The sequence below is a fragment of the Schistocerca piceifrons genome, chromosome 1, assembly GCF_021461385.2.
Source record: "Schistocerca piceifrons isolate TAMUIC-IGC-003096 chromosome 1, iqSchPice1.1, whole genome shotgun sequence".
NCBI classification, from domain to species: Eukaryota; Metazoa; Arthropoda; class Insecta; order Orthoptera; family Acrididae; genus Schistocerca; species Schistocerca piceifrons.
Window position 1 is genome coordinate 124,892,946 of NC_060138.1, and position 24,213 is coordinate 124,917,158.

The 24,213-nt window shown below is 39.0% G+C and overlaps 1 protein-coding gene across 2 annotated transcripts; it reads right to left on the reverse strand.

Annotated features, from left to right (window-relative positions):
- Positions 1 to 658: 658 nt before the first annotated feature.
- Positions 659 to 24,213, reverse strand: LOC124788285 (28S ribosomal protein S28, mitochondrial). 2 transcript variants are annotated; one of them, XM_047255526.1, is made up of 4 exons: positions 23,875 to 24,213; positions 23,679 to 23,800; positions 1,163 to 1,361; positions 659 to 1,001 (listed from the first exon to the last, which is right to left on the reverse strand). In XM_047255526.1, exons 1-3 carry the CDS (start codon positions 24,136 to 24,138, stop codon positions 1,208 to 1,210), a joined length of 540 nt encoding a protein of 179 aa, XP_047111482.1. In that variant the 5' UTR covers positions 24,139 to 24,213; the 3' UTR covers positions 659 to 1,001; positions 1,163 to 1,207. The 2 variants fall into 2 exon arrangements, with proteins under 2 accessions (XP_047111482.1, XP_047111474.1); XM_047255518.1 differs by lacking the exon at positions 659 to 1,001 and having other exon boundaries at positions 1,058 to 1,361.

Genomic DNA, 24,213 nt, shown 5'->3' on the forward strand with positions numbered 1-24,213 from the left:
TCACTTGGTAACACACACTTGGTAACTCTGAAGTTAACCCACCAAACACTGTCTTCATACTATGATACAAAGTTTCCCCACTATATTACATTACATTCAACCATACAATCATCAAGTTATCCCTCACTCGCCTGCAATATTAGAGTTATCTCAACTCTTTCCTATAGCCATATTTTTCTTTTAACTTGTTCCTCCTCAATACGTTCCCAGCAGAAAGATTTTTTCCTTTTCTCCCCCCCCCCCCTCCTCCTCTCTCACCCATTAAATGACTTACACGGAGCAGATCAAAAGTGACTTGCTTGTTCTGCGCAACACCTGCCAAGGATTTTGCAAAAAGATGGCAGAAATAACTTCCACATGTGGATACCTATGTGTGCCCTGAGTGATCCAATGCAACAGCATTCTTCGACTTCTCTTGAAGAATAAATGGAATCAATAACTGGCTAACTATTGGTCCTTTAACATGAAACACTATGCAAATGCTTCGTCCAAAACTGTAATCGTATACTATTATGTTAAAAAAAAAAGTGCTACAGTATGTGATATAAAGCATGACTGAAATATCAGCTGGCGAATACAATAATGCCTATTTACACATCACCAAATACTGAGAAAAAACTCTCTAATTTTCTTTTGTATTACTTCATTGTATCAAGATTACAATACCGTGCCATTTGTAAATATTTTTCACACATCAGGTCAAAAATTAATGGAAACCATTTTGATCATATGAGAGGCAAAATCAAACCTGAAATTGAGAAAACAATTTCATCAGCTGTGTAAGTCCACAGATTATGATTTCAGTAACACTACAGGATGAACTTCAGAACTGGACTGGCAGTATAGGACATTAAAAATATCAATTCACTGAAAAAGCACATTTCAATAGTATAGTTCACATTTATATTTACTGCTCTGTGAGAACATTATTACTGACACCACTACAAACAAGTTGTTATGATTCTCACTAAAGAAAATTATTCTGGGAAAAAACCTTCAATATAATAAATAACGTTTTTTTTCTAAAATGTCATTTGCTTGTAGCAAATATTTTAAAATAAAGCCCCCCCCCCCCCCACACACACACACACAAAATTCAACTTACAGAAAGTGGGAGAGAGTTCATCTAAACTAAATGGAAAAATCACATATTTACAAAATTGTAACAATTTTTGTCACACGAAAGGTAGCACAAATTCTAATATCACTATTTCACTGAAGTTCTAGCTGGTGATGATATAATTCCCATTAATGTTGCATCTGCCTCAAGCAGTGTCAAGTCACGAGACGATCCTAAAAATTTACTTGATAACTCCAAGTCCTTAATTCGAATTCGCACTCTGGCTCCCCGAACATAATCACTGAAACAGGAAAAAACCAACGGGTTATAAAGAAGGAATAAGATTTCTGCATTTTGTACCAATACACATATGGTGAATAATGCAAGAGTGTGAAATGAATAAGATCAGGTAATATACAACGATTGATAAACAGAGAGACTTTATTAGAAATTTAATTAATTCATCCAGCAGACAGAATCAATGAGTTAGGAAAACTGGAAACTAAAAAAGCCAATGTGCCTCAAACATACTTTAGATAAAGAATAAGAAGTCTAAGTAAAAGCTTTTGTCCTTTCACATAATGTGTCACTTCATAAGCATTTAATATGGTATGAAAGAAAATTAAATTTTAGTACTAGACTATGTCGCAGAGATTCTTAAATCAGAATGGACGTCATTAATCCTATGTTCAGTTTTACTGTTGTAAACCCACCTTTATATCCAAAATCACTAGCAAACACTTGTGAAATTTTGAGGCAATCTGTTGAAATCATCATAGTGGAAGGCATTTTTACTGGAAGTATCTGGCCGCCAAGTAGTAGTACTGTCAGTCTGTCTGAGAGGCACGTTTAGATGTGTGTTCATATTGGGGTTATTTGTGAAGAATAGACTATGCACTGACATCATGGGTTTTCTGGAATGCCATGATCATCACAGTCAGCTATGCTATACAGATACGTATCTGGCAGTACACTTGCAAGATCAGCAATTTTATCGAAGGGTAGATCATGAAGTTGACATGCTGAGTTGCAGACAGGCACAACAAAAAGATTGTTACACGTTTGAGCTTTCGGCCGAAGTGCACCACCCCCACCCCCACACCCACACACACACTTGGCACAGCCTGAAGGGACTACATGGTGGCAGGATAAGGAGAGAGGGGGAAGGGGGAGCAGAGTAGAAAAAAAGACCAGTGGTTGTGTTGGAAAGAACAGCATGCAATGAGGGGTTAGGGGACATGACTTGGAGGAAGTGATAGGACAGGGGGGATTCAAACTGTTAAGCGTAGAATGAGGGCAGTAAGCGGAGCCTGGGATGATTTTGGGAGGGGAGAATGTGTTGTAAGGATAACTCCCATCTGTACAGTTCAGAAAAGGTGGTGGTGGTGAAGGGGATGCTCCAGATGGCCCAGGCTGTGAAGCAGCCATTAAAATCAAGCATGTTCAGCTGCATGTTGTGCCACAGGGTGATCCACTTCACTCCTGGTCACAGTTTGATAATGTCTCTCTTTCTGTTGGGCAGCTTGTTGGTAGTCATATCAATATAAAACACTGTTCAATGATTGCAGCGGAGTTGGTATTTGACATGGTTGCTTTCACAGGTCACCCAATCTCTGATAGGGTAGGGTAAGCCTTGAAAGGGCTGGAATCTGAAGAGCTGGGTTGGTGGACTGGGTAGGTCTTGCACCTGGATCTTCCACAGGGATATGATCCCTTTGGCAAGGGACTGGGATGGAGTAGCACAGATATTGACTAGGGTGTTGTGGAGATTCAGTGGGTGACAGACCACCACTTGAAGAGGGGTGGGAAGTGTCTTTAGTAGGATGTCCCTCATTTCAGGGCATCATGATACACACTCAAAGCAATGACAAAGGATGTGATTCAGTTGTTCCAATCTGGGTTGGTACGAGGTCACGAAGGTGGCACTTCTCTGTAGCTGGTTCTTGAGGGTGGTGGGAAGGATTGGCGTTGTGTGAGGATATTGCACGGTAAATCTTTGCAGACTAGGCCTGGGGGATAGATCCATCTGTGAAGGCCTTTGTGAGACTGTCTGCGTACTGGGCAAGGGAGTTATTGTCACTGCAGATATACCATCCCTGGGTGGCCAGGCTGCATGGGAGAAACATTTTGGTGTGGAAGGAATGGAAGCTGTCAAAATGCAGTTACTGTGGGTGTTTGGTGGGTTAAAGTGGACAGATGTGTAGATGGAGCTGTCAGAGGAAAAGGTCAACCTCTTGGAAGGTGGCACGCTGGCTTGAGGGTTATTTGGCGAAGTGCTTAGGAGAGACATTAACATTGTCAAGGAATGGGCGTATGGTGTCACGGCCCTGATTATGAAGATATCATCAAAGAATATGAACAAGATCCAGGGTTTGGGGTTTTTGGGAGACAAGGAAAGTTTCCTCAAGATGGCACTGGTGGATACTGTGTGGGTGCCCAAGACTGCCGCAGATTTGTTTTTGTATACCTTCCCTCCAAAGGACAAGTAATCTCACCCCTACATATGTCGTCCTCTGCCAACACACCTACCGGTCTTTTCCCCCTCTCTGCTCCTCTCTTTTTCCACTTTCCTCCACCCCTCTAACCCACAGCCTCCCAAATATGCACCTGTGCACCTGGCAGCCTTGTCCTGCCACCATCTAGCCCCTTCACAGTCTGCCAGGCAGCACTGACTTTTCCCTCTCACCCGTATCGTGCTAACCTTCCCTCTTTCCCCGCCACTCTGGATCACTGCTCCCATTTGATGTGACAGAGTTTCATTCTGGCTGGGAATAGCAGTCACAAGTGCATGATGTGTACCTACTTGTCTGTGTGTGTGTGTGTGTGTGTGTGTGTGTGTGTGTGTGTGTGTGTGTGTGTGTTCCTTTTGATTTCTGAAGAAGGCTTAGTGACTACATCCCTTATAAGTAAACTTTACTTTTACAAATTCATGTTTTTGGTCTTATCAGTGCCTTTTCTGAAAAACCAATTTTATCACCAGCAAAAGATTAAACATAACCTCCCTTGAATATCGTCAATCTGTGATTGACACAGTAATTGGTTTTATTTACATTTTCAAGTCACAGCCTTCATGACACTGTCCTTCATGGACAAAGTATTCATAGGCCTATGTTTCAAAGTGAACAGGTCGTAAACTGTAGAAATCTCCACTGAATGCACTGATAAGTACTGGTCAATATCCAAATTTGCTTAAAAGAATTACGGCAAAGGTTTCTAGGATAACACACTAAACATACCAGCACTGAATACATGGGACAAATTTTTTATGATTACAGGATACTTCAACATTGAGCTCATTAGCAGCTCAGCTATAATACTATATTGTCATACCAAATTTAAAACTAAAAAATAAACCATAAATTAGTGAAAATGTCACAAATAACAAGTATACAAAAGTTGTAAATTACAAATGGTTCTACATCTTAAGTGTTTGCTGATCAGGAGCAGCATAAAGTACAGGGTAAGTTTAAACTTCCAGACCCAAGTATAGAAACTGAAAAGGAAAAACAAAAGTTCAATAATCCTATGACTGTGCATGGTCACATACAATATATGCAAGTGCCTAGCTGCTCTTTCTGCACTGTGAGCATTTTTCCAAAACTGACTGAGATTCTCATAAATCCACGCACCAATTAACTATAGTCCGATTAAAATTACTTGACAGTGGACATCTGTCCCTTGCAGCAGCAGTGTTGCCACATCGGCTGCTGGCTACTGCTCAGTTATAGGCAACATGCAAATGCAGCAGGTCACTTCACAAATGCTGTTAATGTGCAACACAGAGCAATGTTGGAAGTGACTGTTGCGAAGCACAACAGAAATGTGAGATGCAATGTCGACATCTGATTTTAAGTGTAAATAATCCACCACAGTTCAAATAGAACAATGATGTATATAATTATACATCATTGTTCCATTTGAACTGTGGTGGATTATTTATAACAAACTTCACGAGGGAATAAATATATGGTGAAGCAGTAGTCAGAATGCCCAACTCCTTAAACATATGTCTACAAGATGATCATGGGTGAGCACCATGTAATATTCTTATAGCCCATTTCTGCACAATGAAGACTGTTTACAATATACATGAATGATCTAGTAGAAAATGTCAGAAGCTTCAAAAGTCTTTTTTGCAGATAATATGGTTACCAATAAGAAGATAGCAATGACACATATGGCGGGTGACACATTTTGTATTCCTGAATTTAACCTCACAGTCTAACCTTACCCCAACCTTGTGATGCGCAATATATCCAAGAAAACAGTGGTCAACAATCTGCATTAGAACTAAAATCACTATAACTTTTTTTGTGGTGATTAACCTCTACAAGCAAACTCAAGACAGAAAAATTCCAGTTTCAGTACATAACCTGCCACATTATCAACCAATGAGCAGTCCTTTTTAGCACTTAATTGTAGATTATAGGTGACACAGGAAGATTCCAAATGAAAAAACAATGATAGGAAGAAAAAGATGCAGAAGATTGTTAGAAATAAAAAATTACATTTAAACCAATTTACTCTCTCTCTGTGTGTGTGTGTGTGTGTGTGTGTGTGTGTGTGTGTGTGTGTGTGTGTGTGTGAGAGAGAGAGAGAGAGTGTTTGGGGGGGGGGGGGGGGGGGGGGAGTGGTTCTCATGTGCAATACAATCCAAAATAGAAAGATCAGACCCAGGATTTGGGATCCCAACACACCACAAAAGAAAGGTAGACAATGATTTGGAAGTGAACTGACCAACTGTTGTGACAGTTCAGCAACCGCGAACTGTTCAGGGATGGCTGTAGGCTCTGATCGGTGGAAACCAGCTACAGCACGTGAAGTGTTACTATAGAGTAATTTTAAAATTACTATAGTGGATCTTATTGTTAATGTACATAATTTTAAAGAAAACTTGTAAATTAGTAATACTTGCTGATGACACAAGCATACTTGTGAAGAGTCTAAACTCCACCTTATGATACGTAGCTCAGATAATAGCTGATGTCTGTCTCTTGCAGAATTATGGTACATGTTTTATGTGCACAAATTATGACATGTTGTTGTTGTGGTCTTCAGTCCTGAGACTGGTTTGATGCAGCTCTCCATGCTACTCTATCCTGTGCAACCTTCATCATCTCCCAGTGCCTACTGCACCCTACATCCTTCTGAATCTGCTTAGTGTATTCATCTCTGTCTCCTTCTACTATTTTTTCCCTCCACGTTGCCCTCCAATACTAAATTGGTGATCCCTCGCTGTCTCAGAGCATGTCCTACCAACCGATCCCTTCTTCTAGTCAAGTTGTGCCACAAGCTCCTCTTCTCCCCAATTCTATTCAATACCTCCTCATTAGTTATGTGATCTACCCATCTAATCTTCAGCATTCTTCTGTGGCACCACATTTCGAAAGCTTCTATTCTCTTCTTGTCTAAACTATTTATTGTCCACGCTTCACTTCCATACATGGCTACGCTCCATACAAATACTTTCAGAAACGACTTCCTGACATCTAAATCTATACTCGATGTTAACAAATTTTTCTTCTTCAGAAACGATTTCCTTGCCATTGCCAGTCTACATTTTATATCCTCTCTACTTCGACCATCATCAGTTATTTTGCTCCCCAAATAGCAAAACTCCTTTACTACTTTACGCGTCTCATTTCCTAATCTAATACCCTCAGCATCACCCAACTTAATTCAGCTACATTCCATTATCCTCGTTTTTCTTTTGTTGATGTTCATCTTATATCCTCCTTTCAAGACACTGTCCATTCCGTTCAGCTGCTCTTCCAAGTCCCTTGCTGTCTCTGACAGAATTACAATGTCATCGGCGAACCTCAAAGTTTTTATTTCTTCTCCATGGATTTTAATACCTACTCCGAACTTTTCTTTTGTTTCCTTTATTGCTTGCTCAATATACAGATTGAATAACATAGGGGATAGGTCACAACCCTGTCTCACTCCCTTCCCAATCACTGCTTCCCTTTCATACCCCTCAACTCTTTATAACTGCCATCTGCTTTCTGTCCAAATTGTAAATAGCCTTTTGCTCCCTGTATTTTACCCCTACCACCTTCAGAATTTGAAATAAAGTATTCCATTCAACATTGTCAAAAGCTTTCTCCAAGTCTACAAATGCTAGAAACGTAGGTTTGCCTTTCCTTAATCTTTCTTCTAAGATAAGTCGTAGGGTCAGTATTGCCCCACGTGTTCCAACATTTCTACGGAATCCAAACTGATCTTCCCCGAGGTCCGCTTCTACCACTTTTTCCATTCGTCTGTAAAGAATTCGCGTTAGTATTTTGCAGCTGTGACTTATTAAACTGATAGTTTGGTAATTTTCACATCTGTCAACACCTGCTTTCTTTGGGATTGGAATTATTATATTCTTCTTGAAGTCTGAGGGTATTTCGCCTGTCTCATACATCTTGCTCACCAGATGGTATAGTATTGTCAGGGCTGGCTCTCCCAAGGCTGTCAGTAGTTCTAATGGAATGTTGTCTACTCCCAGGGCCTTGTTTCGACTCAGGTCTTTCAGTGCTCTGTCAAACTCTTCACGCAGTATCATATCTCCCATTTCATCTTCATCTACCTCCTCTTCCATTTCCATAATATTGTCCTCAAGTACGTCACCCTTGTATAGGCCCTCTATATACTCCTTCCACCTTTCTGCTTTCCCTTCTTTGCTTAGAACTGCGTTTCCATCAAAGCTCTTGATATTCATGCAAGTGGTTCTCCTTTCTCCAAAGGTGTCTTTAATTTTCCTGTAAGCAGTATCTATCTTACCCCTAGTGAGATAAGCCTCTACATCCTTACATTTGTTCTCTAGCCATCCCTGCTTAGCCATTTTGCACTTCCTGTTGATCTCATTTTTGAGACGTTTGTACTCCTTTTTGCCTGCTTCATTTACTGCATTTTTATATTTTCTCCTTTCATCAATTAAATTCAATATTTCTTCTGTTACCCAAGGGTTTCTACTAGCCCTCATCTTTTTACGTATTTGATCCTCTGCTGCCTTCACTATTTCATCCTTCAAAGCTACCCATTCTTCTTCTACTGTATTTCTTTCCCCCAGTCCTGTCAATTGTTCCCATAGGCTCTCCCTGAAACTCTGTACAACCTCTGGTTCTTTCAGTTTATCCTGGTCCCATCTCCTTAAATTCCCACCTTTTTGCAGTTTCTTCAGTTTTAATCTAAAAGAGAATGAAAATCTCATCTACAGAAATCAATATGGATTCCACAAACACAGATCTTGTTGAACTCCGCTATCTCTGTATCTCCACAAGATCCACAGCATTGTAGACATCAATGTTCTACCAGATGGACCTCAACACATCAATCACTCTTAACAGAATAAAACCAGCAAATGTAAATATAATTTTAGGAGTCCTCCAAAGAAGTGTGATAGGACAGTTAGTTACATGTTCCACAGATCATTTTGCATAACAGGTCATAATGATGTGGGACAAGACATTTTACAGTCACATTACATATTAATTTGTAGCTACAGTTACATTCTGAACATTTCTAAGTTAGTTTTCTTTTCTTTACTTACAAAAAGAAAAAAAAGAAAAAAAAGATGTACAGACGTGAATTAGTAATTCCTACCAACCAGCTTTTACACGTTATAGTAATAGAAATTCTTCTGCGTTATAGGAGCTGTCACAGAGAAATTTTCTCAGTTTGTTTTCAAATTTCATTTTGCTGCCTGTCATACATTTTATATCACTGGGCAAGTTATCAAAAATTTTTGTTTCAGTACTGTGCATCTCTTTTTGTGCTAAAGACAACCTTGGTGTGGAGAAACGAATGCAATTTTGTCCTTCTGGTATTGTAATTATGTACATCATTGTTCCTTTTGAATAGTATTGGCTTATTTATAATAAACTTCATGAGGGAATAAATGTACTGTGAAGCAGTAGTCAGAATGCCCAATTCCTTGAACAGATATCTATAAGATGATCATGGGTGACCACCACGTATTATTCTTAGAGCATGTTTTTGCCAAATGAAGACTGTTTACAATATACATAAATGATCAAGTAGAAAATGTCAGAAGCTTCATAAGGCTTCCTACAGATGATATGGTTATCTATACGTAGGTAGCAACACCACAAGACTGCAGCGATTTGCAGACAGGTCTGCAGAGGTTTGACCTACGGGATAGGCAGCTGGCCCTGAACGTAGATAAATGTAACATTGTGCATACACTGGAAAAGAAACCCACTACTGGATAATTATACTTTTGATGACAAATTCCTCGAAATAGTATCTACCAGAAAATATCAAGCAGTAGCCATCAAGAGTGACCTTAGTGGAATGAGCACATAACACAAATACGAAGGTGGTTTGAAAAGTTCTCGGAATCACCATGAGAGGTCAGCGCTAGCGCAATGAGTTCTTCACGCGATATACATTGTACTATTGCCTGTAAACACGTACCATGTCAGTGCTCTTGGAAGAGAACTGTGGAAGTGACGTGGCTCTGTTGTTGTTCCCGCATAGTGATTTGCAAAGATGGAAAAAATTGAGATTTGAGCAGTGATTAAGTATTTCGTAAAGAAAGGTATGAAAGCAAAGGACATTCATTCTGATTTACAGAATACACTGGGGGATTCTGCTTCTTCATATTCAACTGTTGTCAAGCGGACAAATGAATTTAAATTTGTTTGGGAGTGCTTAGATGATCCACGCAGTGGTCGGCCAAAATGTGTCACTACTCCAGAAATCATTGCAAAAGTGCACAAAATGCTCATGGAGGATAGCCAATTGAAAGTGCATGAAACTGCTCACTCTTGCCAGGTGTCATCTGAAAGTGTATACCACATTTTAACTGAAGAATTAGAATGAAAAATTATCTGCAGGATGAGTGCCGCGACTTTTGATGCTGGATTAAAAATTCATGAGAATAGGCACATCGGAAAAATGTTTGGCTCGTTTTAGGAGAAACGAAGAAGATTTTTTGTGCCGTTTTGTGACCACAGATGAAACTTGGGTGCACTACTATACCCCAGAGACAAAACAACAGTTAAAGCGGTGGAAACCTGTTGATTCTCCACCACCAAACAATGCAAAGACAAATCCTTCGGCGGGAAAGGTCATGGCATCTGTGTTCTGGGACATGAAGGGGAATCTGTTTGTAGATTATCTCCCCACTGGGCAAACAATTACTGGAGAATACTATGCTAACCTCCTGGACAAATTGCAGCAAAAGATGCGCAAAAAAGGTCAGTTTTAGCAAGGAAGACAGTCATCTTCCAGCAAAGACAGTGCATGCCCGCACACATGTGCCATCGCCACGGAAAAAATTACGCGAACTAAGGTATGAATTGTTGCCACACCCGTCTTATTCTCCTGATGTGGCTCCGTCAGACATCCATCTCTTACCAAAACCGAAAATTTTTCTTGGTAGATGATGATTCACTTCAAACGAGGAATTTATAGCCAGAGTTGACAACTATTTTGCAGACCTGGAGGAAACTCATTTTTGAGATGGGATCAAGGCACTGGGGCATTGTTGGACCAAGTGCATTAATCTACAGGGAGACCACATTGAAAGAAAAAAGAAAAAAAAATTCAGTGATGTAAGTACTTTTTTCCAATTCCGTTCCGAGAACTTTTCAAACCACCCCCCATAGTGGGAAAGGCAGATGCCAGACATTCACATGAAGAAACTTAAATTTCCTAACCCGTGAAACAATTGGCTTACAAAACTCCTGCTTGACCAATTCTAGAGTACTGCTCATCACTCTGGGAACCTTACCAGACAGGACTAATAGAAGAGGGAGAGAAGATCCACCAAAGAGTGGTGCATTTCATCGCTGGATATTTGTTTGGCATGAAAGTGTTACAGAGATGCTCAACAAATTCCAGTGGCTGATGGTACAAAAGGGGTGTTTAGCATCATGGAGTGCTTTGCTATTGAAATTGTGAGACAGTTTGTTCTGGGAAGAGTCGGACGACATTACTCCCTATCAAATGTCGCAAAATGACCACAACGGGAAAAATCTGAGAAACTATGCCTTTAGGAATATCTCTCATTGTAGTATTTTGAAATTATCTTCTGAGACAATGCAAATCGAGTATTTATTCAGTAGAAGTGAGCTGTAAGAATAATGCATACACCAGACAAAACAATTTTTCAGAATTTTGGATTATTTGGGAGTATTTGTTTTCCTGCATGCACCAAATCACACTAAAAATGTTATCACCAAACTCATATTGATGCAACAAAGAAACTACGACCAAAAGCATTGTAGCATCTATGGAGATGATGGCATCGTTACCTAGCAGTATAGCTGCAGATATGTTTGAGACGGACACTGAGTCTGATAAGACTCTGTAATATTTCAAGGAAAAGTGGCAAAGATAGTCCTAAAAGGTAGTTTTCTAATCATGTCAAGCAAATTCACTATGGTACAGCACAATGCAAAACAATCAACAGGATGTTACAACAGAGAAAAAAAGCAATCAGCCAATGGTACAATTATAATTTCAGATAGAAGTTATCTGTTGTGCTCATGAGAACAGAACTGAAGTACTTCACAAAAACTGCATACTTGGAAAGAAACGTAAAAACATACTGAAGCTTGGGCACTGGGCATCAACTTTCATCCAAAATGACATCAAAATGGCAGACATAATCAACTCATCTAAATCTATTATAGAAATCCTGATGTCATTCATGCAGTCACAATAAATACAAAACAGCCATTTCATCACATAAAACATGTTTTAAAACATTTAAAAATCAATGTTTAACAACCTGCAGGATTTTCAGAGTTTTAAGGGGAATAAACAACCTCTTCCTCCTCCTCTCCCAAATCCAAAAATACATTAACCTATAAAATACAACTTTTGTACCATTGTTGTCATAAACAATATAGCTAAAAACTGTCAAAAAACTGTCAGTGTTCAATGAAAATAACTTTGTAGTATTCCTTTGGGGTTTTGAAAGTGTGTGGTGAGCTGGCTTCGTTGTTTTCATACTTATTTGGTATATTTCGATTCCAAGGAAGCGAAGGATCATTAACTTGTGAAGGTTTTTCTTTTAAACACAATTCCCAAAAGTGTTCAAAACTATCACGCCTTCCATTCAATATAAAAAATCAAGCCCTCATATATTTTTTCCATATCTGCAACACGCAGATGAGAGTATTCAATTTTTTCACTGACATCCTCTACTAGGTTCATTGCATGGCAATAAAGATGTAAAAAGAAATAAGTATTGAATTGTAACATTGACTCAAGGTAGCCTGCACATTTGTAATCTGCCTCTGTTTTGTCCACTTCAGAAAATGTTTCAAAAAAACTCTAGAAGTTCTTCGAAGTTTTTCAATATTCTCAAGATACTAGACGTTCGCATAGTCCATTGGGTTGGGCAAAGGGGTTTTAGACCAGCTTGGTCATTGGTGCTCTCACACTGTATGCTTCTGAAAAGTCCCATCCTCTTGTTGGATTCCTTTACAGTGTTTATTAAGTCCTTAGCGAAAGCTGTAATATCCCTCATACATGTAAGATGTCGGAGACTGTCTACACCTGCCAAGTCTAAACTGTGAGCAGTGCAGTGCACATAACATGTGTTTGGTTGTATATCCGAAACTAACTTTTTTAGTCCTTCAAACTTACCTCTCATATTCAAGGCACCATCATAGTACTGTCCTATTAAGTTATCCATTGACACATCAAGACGAGCAAAAACGTCTTTTAAAATACTAACCGGAGTTTGTGATTCAGTGTTGGGGGTCTCGTATAAGCCAATAAAGTCTTCGTTGATGATTAAGGAATCATCGACGGTCGTGAAGTGAAGAATCACTTGTTTTGTCAACTATAGTAGAAAAATGTTCAGTCTTCTTGACTGAAGCCCATACCTTCCTCAACACATATTTTCCTAGTAGATCAATGACCTCGTTTTGAATATCGTGGGAAGTCCACTTATACCCCGAACACCCTAACTAATCTTTAAACTCAGGTATTTCATTCTTTCGGAGTTCCAACAATTGAAAAAATATTGAGCTTACATCTTCGTGCCCTCTATTGGACGGTAGTAAAAATTGTCTCGAGAGCTAAATGGCCTTTCTTCATATCACTAACTGTTCATTCAATAGGAAGGCCACACTTCAGTTAATGATAGAACTTTGTTTCAGGTCATCACCTTTATGCATAAATGTATTTTCATGAAGACAGAATTTTTCCAGTTAGAAAACCCTACAGAAGTAAATGCATCATCTTTTTTTGAAGAAAATTGTTATAGATTTTTAGCATCTGCCTCTCTGCAGGTTTTGCAAAAAAATTTTTTGGTAGATGCTTCATATTCTAGCCATGTATATTTGATCAAACAATACTTCTGAAATGATCTTCCCTTATCGGATTGTCCAGGTTTCGGTGTGAACAGTAATCGTCTGAAGACGATGAAGCAATTGATGACACAATAATTGCTGGAGGTTGATTTGCAGTATCGTCAACTTCCAAGCATGCCTTTTTGGTAACAAATTGATCCATTGCAAACTTAATTCACAATACACTAAGAGACTAAAGTAAATGAATAAAATATAGTCATATAAAATAGTCCACTAGAGACTGAAGTTGGAACACTAAACGCATCTGCAGCATGCACTGAACGAAACTATCCACACTGAATGACTACTGCAGGTTGGGCTTTATATAGCCAAAGTGTTGTAATTTCTTGAAGCATCAAGGCAACTCGAGGCGGAGGGTTCCAGGCGCTTCTGCTCCAGTCCTTTTGATGTCACCGTGGCTGCAATGCTGGCCCACCAGCGCCAGGCTATACCCGAAGGTTCGCGCACCGGGACAAATTCTAAATGTGCCCGCAGCACTGTAACACTATCATGACTCACACTACTCATTTTCAGTTATCCTGCTTACTACCATAATAATTATTTGCTTTAATTCATTACTGAATGTATTTTAAAAGGTAACTATCGTCGAACAAGGAAAATAAAAAATTCCAACATAATTTTGTGATTTTACAACGTATAATACAACTAATAATTTTCTTAAATTATTGGAGGGGCTCCGCCCATCCCCCCCCCCCCAAATGAATTTTTGAGGGGGCTCGAGCCCCCTCGGGCCCCATGGAGTTGGCACCTGTGTAGAGAAATCCCAAACATTCTGGTATTTTTTGTATGGTTATGTAGCCATTGTATCACTTAACCGATGAGAAACCCCACAAGTACAAAAGATACAGGCTTTCTCAAAATTTTAAGTTGTCAACACTCTTTTAAACAGAGAGAATAGTCCACATTGCCAGTTGGTTTAATCCACTTATATTGTTACTGGTAGTAAAATGTGAAGCTAGTGACAAATGCTGTGGGGGGAAGGAGAGGGGGGGGGAGGGGGGGGAGGGGGGGGGGGGGACAATGGAGTGGAGTTTCTGAAACACACAGCCATAAAATGAGCAAGAGTAAAAAATGAAGCATCTACAAATTGAAAAGGGAATACAGTTCAATCAAAACATCATGGTTATGACTGCAGGTGAATTCTAACCTGAAATTTAGCATTGCTTCAAAACAGGTTTAATTACCACAGTGAACATAATAATGTAGGACATTAAATCAACTGAATATGTAATTCTATTTCCAGTTGTTGGATGAAGTGCACAAGAACTAAGATAACGGAGGCCAGCAAGAAGGAATTATACACCAGATTTATTAATGTCCAAACAAAAAATGGACAGTATGGATTCTTTCAAAGCCTCATAGGAGTAAAACCAGTGGCACCAAAGAAGCCTAAAAGTGATAAGGAATTTTTATCCTTATGGTTTCTTCCTCCCAGTCATATGTTCACTGGTTATTAAGGTCTGAAGTAAGGATTCAGGTTTACACAACTGCCTTCCAATGTGCTTTTGGTATCAGCAATGGCCAAATAAGGAGTCTGTGAAATCTGCTGAAAGAAGGTAAATCTCCACAAGATCAGACGGGGTATGCCATCCTGGAAGTTCAAAACTAGTGGCTTTCATGGTGGAAATAAAAAAAAAAAAAAAATCAGATAAACTCATTTCCAGTCAGGAGAGCACAGCATACTAATGAAGAATGGAATTATCTTGACCCTAAACTTAATATGAAGAGTATATGACGGATGTTCAAAAACATTAAATAAGATATTTGTATATAAATACAAAGATGAGGTGACTTACCGAACAAAAACGCTGGCAGGTCGATAGACACACAAACAAACACAAACATACACACAAAATTCAAGCTTTCGCAACAAATTGTTGCCTCATCAGGAAAGAGGGAAGGAGAGGGGAAGACGAAAGGAAGTGGGTTTTAAAGGAGAGGGTAAGGAGTCATTCCAATCCCGGGAGCGGAAAGACTTACCTTAGGGGGAAAAAAGGACAGGTATACACTCGCACACACGCACATATCCATCCACACATACAGACACAAGCAGACATATGTCTGCTTGTGTCTGTATGTGTGGATGGATATGTGCGTGTGTGCGAGTGTATACCTGTCCTTTTTTCCCCCTAAGGTAAGTCTTTCCGCTCCCGGGATTGGAATGACTCCTTACCCTCTCCTTTAAAACCCACTTCCTTTCGTCTTCCCCTCTCCTTCCCTCTTTCCTGATGAGGCAACAATTTGTTGCGAAAGCTTGAATTTTGTGTGTATGTTTGTGTTTGTTTGTGTGTCTATCGACCTGCCAGCGTTTTTGTTCGGTAAGTCACCTCATCTTTGTATTTATATATAATTTTTCCCACGTGGAATGTTTCCTTCCATTATATTGATATCATTAATTTGAATCCAACAAATAAGATATTTGGGTTGACCATTGATTATATGAGAAAAATTTCCAGGGACATTTTAATTTAAACTTTGGGCAACCACAGGTGGACACATGTTGCACATGTAAAGAGCTCAGTGTGAAAATCAAAATCTATTCTGAATGATGCTGCTAAAGGGCAGCAATAGCTGAATTAATAGTGCACATGAGGTGTGCTGATAAATTCTTCACGAAATTATATACAGTTAAAGCAAAAACTATAACTGATTCTACCACTGCAGGCCTCTTGTTTGGTTTTATGCATAACCTGCAATTGCCTCAATACCAATAAAAGATATGTTTTACTTGAGACAGGTTTCAGTAAATATCTTTCATGTGCACTACATATGGAGTGGAAGAACCAGGATTTATCTCTGTCATGAAGGAAAGCACAAAAAAGCCATAATCAAGTCTGTTCATTTCTTTTTTATTATATCAATGAAAATGTTGAACAACATGTTAGGGTCCTTCACCTGTGCTCTGACTATGTAGAGGCCAAAATAAAAATCATAAAATGGTGAGATTTTGTTTAACGCTTGTCACACAGGGAAGCTTTCAGCTCATTACCCATTACTTTCCAACAATAGGCCACTCTTATCTTCCCAGTAATAGAGATTTCAGCACCATGAAAATGCAAATCAGAAAGAATATGCAGAATTAATAATAGAATTGAGCACAAAGATGAATTTTTATGTGAAAATGTCAAAACAAAACCAGTACTAAATTTTAAGGAATTGTGGCTGAAGAAAGAATGCTATTTCTGTTTAAACTAAGGGAAGGGCTAAACACAGAAATGACAAATAGCTCTTTCATGTAACAATTCATGCATTTTTGCTAGTCACATGAAACACTTGATGTTGTTAAAGCTAGCCCATTCATTAACGGGGCAGGAGAGCACAAATCCCAACTGGCTCATCAAACTGTAATTCCACTAAACCCTGTAAGTCAGGCTTATCAAGGCCATGTGCCCATAAATGAGAAGAAAATGCATGACCTAAGGTGGTCTGTCCATTCTTACCAAAAGAACAAATCATCAAGAACATCTATTCTGACATATACAACCAGCCAACATGTGTCAAAGAATGAACCATGAGTGGAGTAATGCCAAAGAGAATGGAAAATAGCCATAATTTGATTTTTGAACATATAAGCAATAAAGCACGAGTTAAGTATTGATTTATGTTTATTACAAAATGCTGAGAAACCCCACATGTTAAATAAATAAATTTTAACATATTGTTACAAAAATATATTAGGACTGGCTATACAGCATTGGCATTCATCCCTCTACATTAATTTTAATGAAAACAGAGTAGAAAAATGCATTTCTCTACAATTTTAAAACCTGGAATGTTTTTTGTATCTCCTGAAAACTTTCATTTCTTGGATATGAGGGGTTTCTCCACACTCCCATTCAACTATCCCCCTATTTCCTCCAGACAACCACCCCTACTAACTTCTCACTACAAACCACAACACCCCTCCCACCAACTAATTACAAGTTTTCTCTACCAAACACCATACATACTAAAATTACATAAGAAACAAAATAAAAAAAACTCCTTACAAAATAAACCACAACTTCAGAGGCTTTTACCAATATGACCTTCTAATCCATGGTTTGAGCATGGCATCAAGACAATTTTGAGCAGAAGAAAAGTAGAAGCTACCATGACACATGAAAAATGGTGGGATGTGGATGTGACTCCATTACAGCCATGGGTTAAAACAGAGGCAGTGGAAGGGGCATACAGGCTAAAAACTGGAAATAACTGTATGCTTTTAAGATACCCTGAATATCACACCAATATAGGGAATGTGGTAAATGTAAGAAAGGTTTGGGAAATGTCTGATAACTATACAATAATTTCCAGCTGCTTCAATAAAACTTTCAATGTAACAATTGGAGGTAGGAGCACTGGAAGAATAAACTACTACAGTGTACTGGAGACAGTCTGGTTTAATGATAGGTCCAAAACAGATGTAGACACTGGGGCCAGGGTATATAGTGTACATTCTGTACCAGAGCACAATCTCTCTAGGAAAGCTGGCAATGGTATTCCAGCAGGAAATATCCTCCATCATGGTATGCAGAGAGAAAAATTTGCATAGGCATTACAAAGGTTATTGCATCTACATTTATTCAGACAGCCAAGCAGTCCTGAAATCTCTATCGGCTCCTGCAATGTAATCAAGGATTGTTGCAGAATGAAACAACTGTTTCAAACTAATGGGGGGCAACAGGGTAATCCTGCTGTGGGTTCCTGGTAACTCAGGAATCAGTGGCAATGAACAAGGTGACACGCTAACCAGGACAGGTGTGACAATTCCATTTACTGCACTGGAACCTGTAATAACCATCACTAAGGCCACAGTTAAATCTAAACTACTAAACTGGATGAACAGGCAGCATGATGAATATTGGACTATGATGCAAAAACAAAAACATTCCAAGCTAATTTACCAAAGCCACACTTCAAGGGAAGTTCTGTAATTGTGGGCATCAAAAGGAGACTCACTATACTCTCAGAACAACTAATGACAGGGTCAACAGAGGCGTCCGAACCCACCTGTCGCCTTTGACCCGTGACGTAAGGGTGTTGAGTTGTGTGAGGTCATCACAGCACGGAGTTTAGTTTATGACTGTGTTCTGTTTTTTGATATCGTCTTGTTGCAGTTGGGGGTGTCCTCTCGTGGTGTGTGTGTGTGTGTGTGTGTGTGTGTGTGTGTGTGTGTTTGTGTTGGGGGGGGGGGTCCGCTTGTTATGTGGTGTTTTGGGTTCATTTGGTTGTTGGTGCTTGAATTGTGCATTTATCTGTGTTTGTCATGTGGTAAGTCGTTTAATTCAATTTGTGGCTTCTCTTGTTAGGTATGGATACGGCTTCTAAGTTTAATAGTGCATGTCTGCGGGCTGAAATGAGGGACGACATGTTGTCTGTCATTAAGTTTCTGTATCTTTTTGAGCTTGTGACAGAGATAGTGAAATGTGGGTGTATGCAAGCAGAATATGCAAGTTGAGGGTTAGTGTGTAGCACCGGAACTTTATGGTAAGTAGTCGTTTTTTGAGTCTATTGTTTGCGCGTTACGATGTTCAGTGGGGTTTTTATGTGTTGTTGGGTTGGCGTTATTGACTGCATGTGTTGGTGGTTGATGTTTTGGTATCGGCACTTGTGGTTGATTTATGTACCTAAGAGGAAGTACGGGATTTCAATTTTTTTGGTCATGTCAGTTGTATTTGAGCTGTATAGGTCAAGGGAAGTGTCTGATTCTGTGTCATCGTAGCTATGTGCGTTTTGGTACCATGAGCTGCTGTTAACCTATATAGGTCAAGATGTTTCAGATTCCAATTTTTGTTGTTTCAGGTGTTGGTTTTGTGGTAACGATAGTTGCGGTGTGATTATAATTTTTGTAGTAGTTGGTTTTTATTTTGTGGTATTGACAATTGCAGTTGAGCTATGTAGGTGAAGGGAAGTGACCAATAGTAAGTGTAGCGGAATTTGGAAATTTTGTGGTGTTTTTATGCCATCGTCGTATGTGGTTTGGGATCGCGGGGTGTGTCTGTATGTGTTTATATTTAGTTTGTCCCCACCCAAAAACCCCCAATTTCCCGCACTGGTCCCACTAGTTTGATTATATTTTTGGAGAGAGATGTGTTTGTTGGTTTTATATGTATTTTCGTGTTTGTTGTCATGTTTATGTGATGACATCATAGGCGCCATATTGGAGACGTTGAGAATGGTTGTTTCCACAATATTGGTGATGCCATCGGTCACAGCAGACGGGTGGAATCTGACACTTCTGTAATACACGAAAATACGGAAGCGTCCGATCCCACCCGTCTGCTTTGAGCCATGACGCCACGAATATGGCGGAAACAAAAACAAACACACACACACACTTTCCACAAGAAGCCTAATGACACTAACGGGACAAGCGCGGGAAATGGGGTGTTTTGGGTGGGGGGCAAACTAAATATAAACAAATTTAGACGCCTTGTGTAGCTACAACGTGTAAGTGAAGACAGCCATGCATGAATACCCACCCACCTCCCCAGGGGTCGTAACCCCTGCAACCCATAGAAGATAATGATGCTTCAGTAGCTGATTAGTGTTTTTTGTCTTTTAAAAAAAAATCTCACGGGATAGAACGAACAGATCAGAAAGATAAATATAATAAACTAAAACAGAAATTCGAGGAAACATAATAAAAATAAGTAATAAGTGTTTTTAAATTTTAAAAAAAATCTCACGAGATAGAACGAACAGATCAGAAAAGTAAATAAAATAAGATAAAACGGCACTGGAGACCGCCACACTCAAACCAAACTCCGCGCCGTCATGACGTCACACACGACAACACCCTTACGTCACGGGTCAAAGCCGACGCGTTGGATCGGACGCTTCTGTCGACCCGAAAATACATTGATAAACCAACACACACACGTTCCACAAAAAACCTAATGAAACTAACGGGACAAGTGTGGGAAATTGGGGGTTTTTGGGTGGGGGCAAAGTAAATATAAACAAATTCAGACACACACCATACCAAACCACACAAAAGGATTAAAAAAACCAACACCACAAAACTCCCAAAATTCCACTAAACACAATATCCTCTTGAATCAGACACTTCCCTTGACCTATATAGCTCAACAGTAGCTCCCAAACCCACAAACTGAACTTCCCTCGACCTATATAGCTCAACAGCAACTCCCGATACCGGAACTCACAGCCACACATTGGAATCAAACACTTCCTTTGACCCCCATATGTGTAAGTCGTGTCGCAAGGGTGATGAAACTGCATCAAGCCTAATCTTCCAATGCAAAGTGTTGGATATCAGAAGACATACAATATTTTAGTCATCGAGTCCTGAGGAAATTGTGTATAATAAAGAACTAGTAATAGGCCTCCTACTACTCTAAGCGTACAGGTTAGCTTTACTAGAACCACAGGGAATGAAACTGCACAAGAAACTGTTCAGGTGCAGTTAATAGTGGAGCAGAACTACAGTTTTTATCTCCTGTTCAAATCATATACAGACCCCACATACAGTGACAGAAGAAATGGTAAACAATGTTCTTAAAAGGGTCAGTGAATGGTTTTCTACAAAGAGTCTCACTCACAGTTTTGAAAATACGTGTTCAGTTCTGCAGTCTAGAAGTACTACTCCAATGGTGAGCAAATAATAAACAGGATGGGAACTTCAAAAATTCTAGGTGTTTATGTTCTTGAGAATTTAAACAGGAAAAAAGGCATTTTATGAAAAGAATGGTTGCTACTCACCATACAGCAGAGATGCTGAGTCGCACAACAAAAAGACTGTCACACAACAAGCTTTCAGCTAACAAGGCCTTTGTCAAAAATAGACGAAAAAAAAAACACACACACACACACACACACACACACACACACACACACACACACACACACACACACACACACACACACACACAAAAAAAAAAAGCAATGGGTCAACAGAAGGGTCCTATTTCACGTTGTATTTGATCAAGCCCTCTGGTGGAGCTGAATTTAACATGTGGTATTGTATTCATTTGAGTTTTGGTTGTCATTGTGTTAACGTGGTCTTTAGTTTAGGTAGTTGGAGCAGTAATGCGAGTTGTGGAAGTGTTTTCAGTGAGCTATTAAGTTTTTTTGGTTATATGTTTGGCACTTGATGTGCAGAAAGAAGTATAATTTTTTAAATTGCTTTTTGGTTAGGTGTGGATATGATAGTGAAGTTCATGAGTGTATCATTACGTTCTGAGATGGGTAATGATATGATGTCTGGTATACAGTTTCTGCAGGCGTCAGGTTTATTGCTTAATACATTTGATATCATGTTTATGGTAACAACATGAGACTGACGAGTATGTGGTGCTATAAGTGTGTGGTGCACAACCTATGTGGTATTGCTGGAGGCTTTTGTTGGTGGTTTTTTGGCATCGATAGCTGTGGTTGAGTTATATAGGTAAAAGGAAATGCCCGATTCCACTTTTCGGGGTTAGGTGCTGGTATTTTTGGTATCGATAGTTGCGAATGAGCTAGCTATATAGTTCAATGGAAATGTCTGATTCCTGTAGTTTTGTTGGTATAGTGGAATGTTGCAATTGAAATCTTTTTTTTTATATCATGGGATGGTGCACTTTTTTTTTTTTTTTTTTTGTGCTTGTCGCCACCCTTAACCCCCTATTTTCCACAATTGTCCTGTTGGTTTCATTTAATTTTGGAGTGAAATGTTATGTCATTTTCACTTTTGTTGGCATGTGTATGTAGTGATGTCATTGTCATTTTGTTCATGCTGGAAGTAGCCGTTTACGCCATACTGACATCATCATGGGTCAAAGCAGACGGGTGGAATCTGTCATTTCTGTAATGCCCAAGCAACTCAACACGCACATGATTAGTCTCTGGCAGCTGAACACTAGCTTCAGCTGCCACAGACTGTGGCCATGTGCGTGTGAGTTGCATTTGCGCGTGAGTGAGAGTTTATTGTGTGACAATCTTTTTGTTGTGCCTATCTGCGACTCAGCATCTCCGTTATATGGCAATTATCCTTTACATAATATTGTTACATTCCATCCTGGATTTTCAATTTTTTGAGAAAGTATATTTTGGAACTCCTTGTCCTTACCACAAAAAGGGATGCACAATGCTGCGACCAAATGTCTGACAAACAGCAAAGTAAAATTTGAAAACAAACTGAAAAAGTTTCTTCTTGACAACTCTTGTCATCTAACAGAACTTATATTATTACGACAACTGAAAGGTAATGAGTATGAATTACTTATGCTTGTAATTTTTCAAGCATAAATGTTCAGCACATAACCACATTTACAAATTAATGTGTGATGGGACATGAAACTAAATAACTGATGAGTTTTAGTATCAGAATCTCTCTTTTCAACATACACTTACTCAAATAAAAATGTTCTCCATTACAGGCGTTACTATTTTGAAACAGTTACTAAATATGAAAGTTGTCCATCCACAATGGGCAATGTTTTCATTTGCAAAATATGTAGACACCCACGCGCAAAAACAAAATTATCAATATAGTTTGCTAGTGCGTGAAATATTCAGTCCAGTGGTTCTTTGTTCCACTTCCATAGTGAAAGTGTGTCCCAAAGCTAGTCAAACTGAATGTGTACACCTCAAATCATTTAGACAATTTATCATACGATGATTAACTAGTCATTTTATATTCAAATCGCAAACTATTTTGTACAAAGGCCTACATGCCAACCATTTACAAGTTTTTTTAATTAAAAAAAAGACACACAGGTGTCATTTAGGAATTCCTACACACCACCTTTTACATGTTACAATAATACAAATTATTATATGGAACAGAACTAGTCAAAGAGAAACTTTTTCATTTTATTTTCAGATTTTACTTTGCTGTTTGCCAGTCATTTTGTATCACTGGGCAAGTTATCAAAAGTTTATTTGCAACAATGTGCACCACTTTATGTAGTGAATACAACCTTAATATGGCATAATGAACTTTTTTTCTCTCTTCTGGTATGTACGTATGTATATCATTGTTCCTTCTGAAATCCTTTTGAAATGGTGTGTGTGGAGACGCAGTGACAGAGAGGGGGGAGGGAGATTTTCTTATACTAAATCTCCACTGACGTTTGCCAGACAGTAAGTCTACATACATAATTCATTATAATTTGCCGTATTACTTCCACTGCACGAAATGATCCAAGAAAAAGGAATTATAGTTTAATTCCCCAGTAATCATTATTTGAAACTTGGCACAATTTACAACACCTGTGTGCAATATCACAGGGTTAATTCAATACATACATGCTAGCAATAATCGGAGACCAAAGTAAAGATTGAAATACCTCCCATTCCTTGGTGGACGCTGGCATACGCAATGAAATTTCCAGCCGAAGTCTACATATAAATCATCGTCAACAACGTGAAATATGGTACCTTCTACAACTTTGCCCACAGGATCGCCTAACTGTAAATGCAAACTAAATAAAAACACGAACAAGAAAAAGTAATATGATCAAGATTTTAATATAAAAAACATACGTCAATAAACTTTGAATTTCTCAACAATGCAGGAAATGTAAGTTCTTCTTGAGCTGCAGGAGAATCTTCTGAAGTATACTTTGCGAATGCTTTTGCAAAACCACTTAATTTCACGTTCTTTTCCTCACGACTGTCTTCCTCCGTGCTTCCTGAACCAGCAGAAACTGAGTGCCGTCGAGATACAGTTTTTCGTCCACATATACCATGCGCAAAGCTACAGTTATACGCGACATTGTACCATTGCCTACTCCTAACCACGCTCATTTTCTAGCGATCACCCAGGGGCCGGGTAGTAAATGTAAACACTAAACACGAATAGAATCATCTGAAAATATTTCA

Bases quoted from the DNA above. Each gene is read 5' to 3' on its own strand.
- LOC124788285 (XM_047255526.1), bottom strand. From the start codon at position 24,138: ATGAGCGTGGTTAGGAGTAGGCAATGGTACAATGTCGCGTATAACTGT. The intron at 23,801-23,874 runs GTATGTTTTTTA...TTGCATTTACAG, and splicing joins GAAATTCAAAGTTTATTGAC to TTAGGCGATCCTGTGGGCAA. The intron at 1,362-23,678 runs GTATTTCAATCT...TTCCTGTTTCAG, and splicing joins CGTCCACCAAGGAATGGGAG to TGATTATGTTCGGGGAGCCA.